The sequence below is a fragment of the Phyllopteryx taeniolatus genome, chromosome 1 (assembly GCF_024500385.1).
Source record: "Phyllopteryx taeniolatus isolate TA_2022b chromosome 1, UOR_Ptae_1.2, whole genome shotgun sequence".
Lineage (NCBI taxonomy): Eukaryota > Metazoa > Chordata > Actinopteri > Syngnathiformes > Syngnathidae > Phyllopteryx > Phyllopteryx taeniolatus.
Window position 1 is genome coordinate 34,839,714 of NC_084502.1, and position 12,269 is coordinate 34,851,982.

General features: G+C 40.2%; 1 protein-coding gene across 1 annotated transcript in view; it reads left to right on the forward strand.

Annotated features, from left to right (window-relative positions):
• Positions 1–12,269, forward strand: part of oprl1 (opiate receptor-like 1) — a 73,841-nt gene that overhangs the window by 34,393 nt on the left and 27,179 nt on the right. Inside the window, exon 4 of the mRNA XM_061791231.1 lies at positions 11,226–11,313. Within this exon, the coding sequence (XP_061647215.1) occupies positions 11,226–11,313 (88 nt within the window). The remainder of the gene's footprint in view (positions 1–11,225; positions 11,314–12,269) is intronic.

Consider the following 12,269-nt stretch of genomic DNA (forward strand, 5'->3'; position numbering starts at 1 on the left):
CAGGAGAGATTGGACCTGGTTGGGCACTCTCACATACACGCAAAGGGTGACGTTAACAATGTATGCAGTCAAGCCTATTCTGGGGTTTTGAGCGCTATTTCCCTTAATAAAAGACTCAGGTGGTAAAACCAAGCCTGAATGTTTTTTTATCGATTTTGTCGTGAAAGCGGTAGGAGCTTGGTGCCACTTCTTTTCAAACTAGATGTGCTGACTTCCCCAACCTCCATATTTGACTGAAGACCATCAAAAATGTTTGTTCAACCATCAATATCTGTTTAAAGAAGGAGTTTGGGTGACTGCATGTCTGATATCTCTGTATATATTTACCTTTTGAGACCCCACCTCAAAGGATTTGAAAAACAAGTCGGATTATAGTGTACAGTAGAATGAATAACTAGAAATGCACGCAGTCAAGCACAGATCTCTGTGGTCTGCATATCAACACAATGAATTACTGGAAAATGACTTGGAGTTTGTTCGATCACCAACCAGAATTCATTCATTGATTATCGAGCGCATATTCTGTTTAGGATCACTGGTGAGCTAGAGCGTATCCTAGCTGAGTCAGGACGAGAGGTAGGGTACTCCCTTGACAGGTTTCCAGTCAATCCAAGATCAACCAGAATTGTTTTTAACAATATTTAAAATTACCTGATCGATATAATGCAAGTATCTATGAAGAGGCATAATCTGTTGGCTTCACAATGTTGTGTTTAGATTAGTGTCGGAATTTTTACATTCAATCAAAATAAAAAAATATTACTGTAATGTACTATTTTCTTCTCGGTGTGCCCCAAGTACTAAAATTCAAAGTAGTCATTATTAATGTTGACTTCCATTTGTTTATTTATGTGGCTCTCAGCCACATTTTTGTTTGACATACGACTTCCTTTGCCCAGAACACCTTCAGGTTTGGCCTTGTAAGCTTCCAAGTTTGATGTACGTGCCACAGCTGGCCAAGGGCAACTTCACTCCTGTCATTTTGTTTTGGCTCATTTACTATCTGTGTTTACGTCCTGGCTCTACTCCTGTGTCCTCGCTCCTCCAGCGTCAAATCTTGTTCTTTGTTGAAATTCCGTAATAAATCTACTGCTTGGTGTTGACTTTGTCTGCCTTCGGGTCATCCTCCCTTCAACGAAACGCCAATTGTTATTAAGGTTATAGTTCAGAGCTAAAATCACCTGCTTATCCAGCAATAAGGGGTTATTTATCGATGTTATATTAAACCTTTGTACATTTTCATTTGCGTCATCAAAAGGCCTTATCGGACCTGTGCGGCTGCATAGAAAATGTCAGCAAGGTCAAATGAAGGGTGTCACACTGCAGACGTACCTGCAGCCGTCTTAATGAAGGGGCTTCAATAAATAAAAAGTGGTCACCCCCAGCTCCAGATAAAAGTTTCTAAAATAAATGGTCAACTCTTTCTTCTCTCTGGATACCAGCCTCGGTGAACAAAGCTTTTATAACATGCAACTAATTGTTAAATGTTAAAAACATGGAGCATGGATACGTGTCGTTCACAAGTCTGGTTGTTTTGTCTGAAAGGCACAGCCATAAATCTAGACATCGATGCTTCTGATGTGCCAATTTGTTGGGAAGGCAGTGTGAGACCACTGTCGTGAAGAGTAAGAAAAATAAATAAAAAGAATAATGATTAAATGGGCGGCCTCACAGTTCTGAGGGCCTGGGTTCAAATCTGCCCCCGCCTGTGTGGAGTTTGCATGTTCTCCCCGTGCCTGCGTGGGTTTTCTCCGGGTACTCCGGTTTCCTCCCACATCCCAAAAACATGCATGAGAGGTTATGCAGACTCTAAATTGCCCATAGGTGTGAATGTGAATGGTTGTTTGTTTCTATGTGCCCTTTGATTGGCTGGGGACCAGTTCAGGGTGTACTCCGCCTCTTGCCCAGAGTCAGCAGGGATATGCTCCAGCATGCCTGTGACCCTAGTGAGATGAAGTGGTATAGAAAATGAATGAATGAATGATTAAATAAAATTATTTTCAATTTTAGTTCTCTGGTATGTACTTTATATTGATTTTCTTTTTGAATACAATAATGGCAACAAATTCCTTGTCAAAACTGCTGAATTCTCTTATTTCCTGTACAAATACAAAACTGCGGGAACAGTTTGAGGAAGGCATTTTCTTTTCCAGTATGACTGTGTCACGGCGCATAAAGCAAGGTTTATAAAGGTATGCTTGGGTGAGTTGGTTGTAGAAGAACAAGCCCCTCAAGCGCACTTGGGATGTAATGGAAATTGAGCAGATGGGAAAATATTCCCACACACACACTGTAACATCTTGTCGAAACCCTTCCAAGAAGAGTCAAAGCAGTTACAGTTGTACAAGGGGGAGAATAACTTTTCACTTCCTGTCCAAATATTGTTTTTTTTTGTGTGTAGACTAGGTTGTTCACAGACACACAAAGGTACTCATATCCAATAGCAGTGTATATGTTAATCGACAATCTGGGCAATGTAACAAACAGCAAACTTACACTGGCCTTCAAGTGTCCCTTGGCAAAATGTGGATAAACAGTTGTCAAAGTGGGCTGAATAAGAACCATGTTGGAGGCGAGCTGAGAGACAAACACATTTTACCAGAGAAGGATGCTTTGATGGCCACTATCCTGTGACACAAAGGTCACATGTTCAATCACATCAACCCCTTTCCCCCTCGATGAGTCAATACCCCACCCCCTCACCCACCCACACACACACACACACACGCACACACTCACAGGGACACTTCCCCTTGGGGCACTCCATCTCTTCGCTAACTTGACGTAGACAGGGGCTCCTCTACCTCCTGGCGGGTGACAAGCGTCTCTGTGCGTGCCTCCGCAGGAGTTGATAGCTATTATGATTACAGTATGTGTGACATTATAGCCAGAAGACAGCCATCAAGTGTCATCAGGCCACTATCGCTGTCACCGCTTTCTTCCATTTGCTGGAGCTTTGAGCATTGCTGAAAAGTCTATCAAATGTTGTCATGTCAGCACCTACACACATGGATTTATATTGAAGTCATTAATGATTTACATGTGGCAGTGAGGACAGCTGCTGTATGGGAGCGAGGAAGAGACTAGGGGAGACAACATATTGTACAGTAGCAGCAAAACTATATTACTCGCTCATCTATGTTTTTTTGAATTCCAATTTGTCTTTCAATGACAATGTCATCATTCACAGAGACCTAACCAATTATTTGTACATCCATTCACTAGTCCTCAGTAGAGCTGCGGGTGAGCTCTAACCTATCTGAGCTGACTTTGGATTGGGTACACCCAGGATTGGTCACCAGCCAATCGCAGGGCATATTTGTCTTACGTTCTAAACTAAAATAAATAAATAAATGAACTTTAACCCAGCAAAATCATTTTCTGTTTCCTGGTCACGTCACACGTTTGCATAGTCACTTTTTGCAAGACATAGTTTATAGGGCGTCAACTGCCCGTAGACCAGTGAAATAATTGTCATACAACAGTCATAATGCAATTAATGTATATATCAGATAAATTACCTTTGTGTAGTTGCTACATGAATATCAGAGGTGTAATCGATTTACCCATATAGCAGGAATTGGTAGAGGGTGCATTAATCTTGGGCACAACTAGTGAATTGCCGAAAAGGCTGTTAACAAAATCAAAAGGGGGAAGAAAACTAGAAGAGAGCCAGGTTGAACTGAAGTGTGGAACAAAAACAACAAAGTTCATTCTAAATATGTTGAATACTGTTAAAATGTACAATACTACAACACAGAGTGGTGGAACGTGAATGGAGTCAGGTTACCCAGTCTGATGAATTTAGCACTTTAACAATTTGGACTGACTGTCATAGACCGCTTTCACATGTTCACATGCTTACGTTTCTCTACAATAATCTTTTTTTTCTTACAGTTAATGTCAATGTGACAATGTTAAGCGCAGCGCCTCAGACTGCTGAATTTATTTTTGCTGTTTTATGTCTTATACAAGTACTTTTTTCTTTTGTTCAAACAAGTAATTTCTTTTATTTGTTTTGTTTTACAAGTCATTTCTTTTTTGTTTGTTTGTTTTTAGGACTATTCTGTTTTTCCAGAAAAAAATATGCAATAGTAGATTTCTTTAATATTTTCTGCCATCTATAAATAATCGTGGAGTTTTTGATATGATCATTAGGAACCTTTCTAATGATGCTCATCCCTAACCTGGAGACAAATTTGAAGTAAGAGTCTACTGTAGATGAGAGCCATAAACAAGACGACTGCATTAGGCCATGTTCCTTGTTGCCGTTCGACCAGTCACGATATTCAACTGATTTGTGTCAATATTTTGCAATTCTAAATTATGTTTGTGCTGCGCAGCATTAAATTAAATTGCTGCAATTGGTGAGGAATGTGCTTTTTCTGTTCATGAAACGCTTGTAATGTGTGTGTGTCTGTGTGCGTGCGTGTGTGCCCGCCACTAATGATTCACACTAATACACTGAAGGCAGCCATGAGCGGTGCCAGCCATCTCATCAGAGATTATGGTCTCAGTTTCATGTTCAAGGACACTTCGGAATGGCGACTGGAGGAACACTCAACACCAGTTTTTATTTCTCTGTCTGTTGAGAAAATACAGGGGGTGAATAAGGAATTATTTCAGGTTACCCAGCAACAGCATTTCTAACAAGTTTAATAGCTCAAACCTTCACCTGGGGAAAAGAAGATCACTAACATTATGAGAATGCATTTGACGCGAACAATTCAATCAAGTTTAAAAATTAGTGGATTCGAGTTGCTCGAAGTATGAGCAGACCAATCAGGATCCTTTGGAGAGATGTAGGCAGTAGTTACAGGGTGTGGCTGACATTTAGTCAATGCTAGAACTGTAACCAATGGTAACACCCAAAGAAAAGATTAACGTGCATGCTTTCATAGCAACAGTTTAATCAAACACTGACAACAATTTATTTTTGTGTGTCAGCCAGTCAATTTGAACTCTGTCCTCAGAGGCTTTCATCTATGCATTTCCTTCTGCTTAGCCAGGGCCAGGTCACTGGGGCAGCAACCTAAGCAGGGAATACCAGAATCCCATCTCTCAGCCACTTCGTCCGCTCTTGGGGGATCCCAAGGAATTCTTAGGCGTAGTGTCATGTACGAGTTTTGGTACTCATTTAGTTTCTGTTTTTTCAGTGCCTAGCCCTGGTGACACTCAGTATTCAGTCCCTGGGCTTGGTGGATGAGCGGAGCCTGCAGTGCACACCTGCTTGGCATTATGATTAGTTATGTTCTTAAGCGCCGCATAGATGGGAGCTAGCCGCTGGAATATTGTCGTTCGATGCCATTTGCCTGTTCGTTCATGTGTTTTTGCTTCCACCTTTCGGCTTGCACTTGTTTTTCCCCCCTAAGTATTTCTGGCTTTTCTCGTTACAAGGATGATCTTTTCTTCTGTAGATTAGATGTAGTTATTTTTTCTCTGTACAGTTCTCTGGACTCGTGTAATCCAGGAACTGCTTCCTTAGTTTGTTTATCTCTCCCTTGGTTTCCTGTTAATGTAGATCCCAAACCATAACTCATCAATTTTCATCCAAAACCTTCATTTCTTTCCCTTGCACCGGTTGTGGTTGTGTTGATGTAGACATGGGGAAGTACATGGCTCAGATCGTTCGAGAAGATGTCCTTGGTAATTGCCTACTATATTTTGCTCATTGAAATTCTGCAACTTCAAGCATTCAATTTTCATTATTGTCACCAGATAGTCTGTACTATAGAATGCACCTTTGCAGTGTTTTGATTAGCAATTATAATTGTTACATTGGAGAATTTGTTGTGTGAAAGAAAATAAAACAATCTTTAATTCCTCTATTGCAGCGGTGTGTTTAAAATAAAAAAAATAAAAAAAAATAAAAGTTTATAACTCCTCTGACTATATTTTCCGTTCATGCTGTGACAAGCCAACACAGTGCTGGCTGTGGTATGTGAATAATTCAAAGTGATGATTAATATTTGAAAGCGAACAGCACGCCGGATGAAAGAGTCATCAGCTTGCATATTCCTTTCATCCTGGTTCCTCCCTCCATCTTTCATGGAGAAAAGAGGAACGCAGGAGTCTGCTCAAAGATCGACTCGTGCAACTGAGGAACTTGTGATTGAGGAAGGTTTACACACCAATTGGACGACGGAATTGTGCCATGAACTTAAAAACACATCTGCAAAGAAAGTAAATTTATGGAGATGAAGGCAAATTTATTCGCTTGTAGCGCTGGTTTATTTGTACTGCACAGCATTCAGTTCACTGATGAATGTGAAGAAACAAAAACTTCTCTGCACATGTCACTGCATTAAAGAGCCTGTCCCTAATTGTTGGGCTTAAAGTGCCATTTTTGTAGGGCCAAAAACACAGGCATGTTCTCATGGTCGAAAAGTCAACGGTTCAAGAGCACAATCTTTCATGATACCACTCCAGTAACGAGACAATATACGCTACAAAATATAATACTTAAGGACAGTCTGCTCCTGTTTTACTTGGTTTGACTTTGGCACCATTCTTATGAAAATATGTTAAATGGTTACAATAGCAAAACAAGTTAAATAAGTTAAAACCGTGTTTCTCAATTGGTGGGTCGGGACCCAGAACTGGGTCGAGAACCCATAATGGGTGTGTCGCGGACAGGTAGTATAAAATTACAGAGGGTCCTCAGTTTACAATGGTATCGACAGACTATGTTTCGAGGTTATGGATGCCTTGCGATAAACTAGCTTGTGCAGTGGTGTAAAAAGACATCGTCACCACCGCAAGAAGGCTTTCTCAATAAGCACCATTCTTAATGTTTTTTACTGGATCCTTTTGTACAGTATTCAGTATTCAGTGTTTTTCATTCAAATAATTACTATAATTTTGATTTTATGACTGTGTTAGTGTAGATTAGTGATGGACTACGGCGCGTTCCAATTTACCGTATGTATAAATTTGTGTTACTTTGCTGCCGGTCAGACTTGCTTTATATATGGAAGAAAATTTTTTTTTACAGGTATGCATGATACATTTTTTATTTTCGGTAAAGCACTTTCCTAAAAACAAGAGATCAGTGCCAAGATTTAAGTGAAATTCTAAAGCTGAATTTGTGCAATTTTATTTAATTTTATTATATTCGTTGTACATTCAGTTGTCATGTTTCGCTTTAGTTTCTTGTACTCTGAAAGACACTTTAAATATGTAAGCATAGGTAGTTATGTTTTTAAATGTTTTTGAGACTTATTATCATAACAATGACTTTTTTAAATTTTTCTTAACTTCTCGAAAGTGTGTTGTGAGTCCTAGTGGAAATGTGGTTCAGAGCGTGACAAAAGTTAAGAACCACTGCTTTAAAATGCTATCACATATGTACTGATGAAACCAGAAGCTTACATACACTCAACAAAAAGAGACGTGCTTTTTTTTCTCACTGACATGAAACCAGACTAAACTCGTCTTTTTTTTTAAAATTAGGATTACCAAAGTTATTTCTCTTTGATAAATGCCAGAATAATGAGATAATTATAAAATAATTTGGACAATATTTCATTATTTTCTTCAAAGTCGGAAGTTTGCATAAAGTAAGATTGCTATGCCTTTAAACAATTTGAGAATACCCAGATGATGATGTAATTTCTTTGGAAGCTTCTGATAGGTTTACTGACATTTGAGATAATTACAGACACACCTGTGCATGTATTAAAAGGCACACCGGGAACACACTGCTTCTTTGTGTAACATCATGGAAATAAAGTAAAAATAAATCATCTAAGATATCAGAAAGAGAATTGTGGAATTGGACAATTCTGGTTCATACTTGGGTACAATTTCTAGATGTGTGAAGGAGCCACGTTCATGTTCAAACATTTAGACGCAAGTATAAACACCATGGGAATGTCCAGTCTTCCTAAGGAAACGGTTTCTGTGTCCCAGAGATGAAAGTGCTTTGGTCCGAAATGTGCATATCAATCCAGGAACAAAAGCAATAGCCCATGTGAAGATGGGAGCTTGTAAGACTGTATCACTATCAACAGTAACGAGTACCACTCTGCCAGGAAGAAGCCATTACTCCAAAATAAACGTTTGGAAATGCACACAGGGACAAAGACCTTAATTTTTAGAGCTGTCCTGTGGTCTGACAAAGCTTAAATTGCAATTTCTGCCCATAATGAGTATGGTTAAATTTGGGGGGAAAAGAGGGAAGTTTGCATGGTTGAGAGAACACCATCCCAACTGTGAAATAAAGGGGTGGTAGCTTTATATTGTGGGGTTGTGTTTCTGCAGGAGGGAATGGTGCACTTGACCAAATAGAAGGCATCATGAGGAAAGAACATTATGTGAAAATAATGATGTACCGTATTTTCACGACCATAATGCGCACCGTATTAAAAGGCGCAGTCTGAGTTACGGGGTCTATTTCTGTATTCAACACATACATAAGGTGCACCGTATTATTGGGTGCAGGCATCGTAAAACATACGGTAGCATGCATGCACACTAAAACAATGTTTTTAAAAAGGCAGCGGGAGCAAAACTGAGTTCGGTTGTACTTTATTGAAGTATTTAACAATGTACTCACGTTATTTTTTGATCAATCTTATCCACAAATCCATCAAAGTCCTGATCTTCTGTATCAGAAATGAACAGCTGGGCAAGTTCTCAATCAAACACGCCAAGTTCCCTCTCGGAGTCAGTCTCGTTGATGTGCGGCTCCTCAGAAATGATGCCGGCTTTTACGAAAGCTCGAACAACAGTACAAGCAGACACGTTAGCCCAAGCATCCACAATCCATTCACAAATTGTGGCATAACTCGCCCGGCGCTGTCTCCTAGTCTTACTAAAGCTGTGTTCGCCATTTGTAATCCATCGCTCCCACGCCACTCGCAACTTCACTTTGAACGCCCTGTTTACACCGATGTCCAGCGGTTGGAGTTCCTTCGTCAAGCCTCCCGGAATGATGGCAAGCTCCGAGTTATTGCACACAGTCGAATGGTGACTGTAGAGACGCTTCTCCCAGCTGTTCTTTGCTCATTAATCCATTGCGCGAGTTGGTCTTCCACCTCGCCTTGTTTCCGCAGAAAATCAGCTTCGTCTTCTTGACTTGGCGAAGCTCGTTTTCCTGCTTCCTCCACTTGCGCACCTTGGATTCGTTGATCTTGAATTCTCTCGCGGCTGCTCGATTCCCATGTTCCTCCGCGTAACTAATAGCTTGCAGTTTAAACTGTGCTTCGTAAGCGTGTCTCTTCGTAGGTGCCATTTTCGGGGGTCCTTAGCCAAAGCGATGTACCTACCGGAACTATATACCTACTGGGGGCGTGTCTTTAGCCTCCTTTGTCACGCACACCCTTCCCCCTTTACGTCCGCATGCTGTCCTCAGTCACGTCCGCCTTCTTCTATATAAGCAGCGTGTCGGCAGGAAATGCTCCCAGTCAGTCAAGCGGAGTGCTCATTAAAGTCACACAACAACATTTACAGATTTTGGAACGCGGTGCACACATAAGGCGCACCGCATTATAAGGCGCCCCGTCCATTTGGGAGAAAATTGAAGACTTTTAAGTGCGCCTTATGTGAAAATACGGTAACATATCAAGACATCAACCAGGAAGTTAAAGCTTGGCCATAAATGGGTCTTCCAAATGAACAATAACCTGAAGCATACTGCCAAACTGGTAACAAAGCAGCTTAAAGATAACAAAGTCAATATTTTGGAGTGGCCATCACAAACCCCTGATCTCAATCCTATTGAAAATTTATGGGCAGACCTCAAAGGCATGTGCGAGCAGTTTTACAGTCTAAAGGGAATGGTACTAAATACTGTTGAAATTTACAGTATGTAAACTTTTTACTTTGAAGAAAGTAATGAAAAAATGTAAACAAAAAAAATATCTCATTACTCTTGCATTTAGCACAGAGAAATAATTTTGGTCATCCAAAATGACCTAAAACAGGAAATGTTTAGTCTTATTTCATGTGAAAAAAGGGTGTCTTTTTATATTGTGTATGTAATCATCTGGTTTCAACTGTATAGGCAGAAGGGCTTATGAACCCTCCACATCTCTAATTCAGACAGTTAAAATGTGGCTATCCAGATTGCTGATGGCTTTTGCCAACTACAAATAGGGAGTTGGTTCACGATCAAATTTGTTTGTTGGTTGATTCCTTAGTCTGCAAGATTATGCAATCAGTCACAGAACTACCGGTATATAATCCATTTATCAATTTAAGTCATAAGTTCGCCCTTGGTGAAGTTCTTCATGAGGCTTTGAATGAGATCCACTCAACTTTCATAACTTCCTTTGTATATTCTGCTTCTCTTCTCATTTTTTTTAACAGGACTTGTTGAGGCAGCTGCTTCTTATGGAATAACCGACGCATAAAAGACTCAAAAAGCCCCTCAAAAAGTAAAACACAAGCAGATTCGACTGCACAGAATTGTGGAAAACAAAAGGCTATTTCGTTGTTTAGCTGTGATAGTGTTTTTGTTTCTTTTTTGTGTTCGGGTGTGTTGGATCAGCGTCATTAAATCAACTTTACCAATTTCCGGGTTTCATTTTTATGGTCTTGAATACTGGAAGGTTAAATTTCAATCTTCAACATTCGATCTTCTGGTCTACCAGCAGTGTACCATACAGCTTTGTGGCTTGTATCAGTCCATATGTCTGACTTGTGGATACATTTACAATCATGACTTATTTTTCTACCAAACTTCCCACCCTGACCCTAACCCCAACCATCTGACAGCAATGATAGCAACAATGAAGTTAAAGTTTATTCGCTTAAATTATGCACCATGCATGAGTGAATGAGAAATGTTTCTGCTGCAAAGATCAGATGTGGGGGGGTTATGTCTACTTTTTTACACGCTTAAAAATGCTGTTAAGTGTTAAATTCCTGCATAGAAAAAGGTAAAAATCTGCCATCTCACAGCAGCCAAGCCATCCATGCCAATTTTAATGCCAATCCTGAGTTTGTGGACGTGAACAAAACGTTTGAATTCATGTGCAGCTTGTTCCATCACTCACATTAATAACACCTGAAAAAATCCAACTCGGTCCAGTGATACCAGGGCCAGCCTATTTAGAGTGATACTTCAAACGAATTTTGATGCTGCAAGGTCTGATTAAAGTGCCCCATACTCCTGCTTCTAATATAAACAGCAGACATCAGAGTGCCTTTGTGCATTTTAATACAGCACCTTCTTCTATTTGTCATGCAGACCAACTGAAACTCTGTGCATGTGTTGATAGATACACTAAGATGAAGACGGCCACCAACATCTACATCTTCAACCTGGCTCTGGCTGACTCTTTATTCCTCGCCACTTTACCGTTCCAGGTGAGCTCTTGATCAATTCAGATTTTTTTGGGGCCCAGAGCAACAATTTATTACAAAGAAATCTCCAAGGTTGCAGTTTCACAATCCTCCCCAGATCAATGGGCAACCTCTGATTAGTTTATATTCAGAAACAATTTTTACCATTGGAGATAACCTGTTCCAGGATCAAACTATCGGCATCGTAAAACCTTTATTAACTGTACAGGCAATGTTTTAAGGAACATTTTAACATTCTTGTCAAAAAAGAACAACACATTAAAAACAATAAAACTCAAAAATTAAACTACAATTCACACATCTGCCTCACAGTTCTAAGGACCAAGGTTCAAATCCCGCCCCCGCCTATATGGAGTTTGCATGTTCTCCCCATTCCTGGGTTTTCTCCAGGTACCCCGGTTTCCTCCCACATCCCAGAAATATGCGTGGTAGGTTGATTGAAGACTCTAAATATCCCGTAGGTGTCAATGTGATTGCAAATGGTTGTTTGTTGATATGTGCCCTGCGATTGGGTGGCGACCAGTTCGGGGTCTACTCTGCCTCTCGCCCGAAGATAGCTGGGATAGGCTCCAGCACACCCATGACCCTAGTGAGGATAAGCGACACTGAAAATGGATGGATGGATGGATGCTGGTAATTCATCACATTTGATCATAGCAAATGAAGCGGACATGAAAATATGCCTCGTCATGGCTGTACGCAGACTTTTCTTCGGTCTGGAGCATGACATAATTGCTTTTCTGTCAAAATGAAGTACACGGGTGTCTTAAAATATGAGTAACTCAACTAAGGAGTTTTTCAAAATACAAGCCATTTTTTTGCTTTGACTGAAATTTGAGATACGAACGCTGTATGGTGGCAGTGAACTCACCTGAACTCACTCTACAACAAGCAACAGTTTACCAGATAGTGAACAATTATTCAAAATAAGAGGCTTCAACTTGTTTATTACCTCTCTA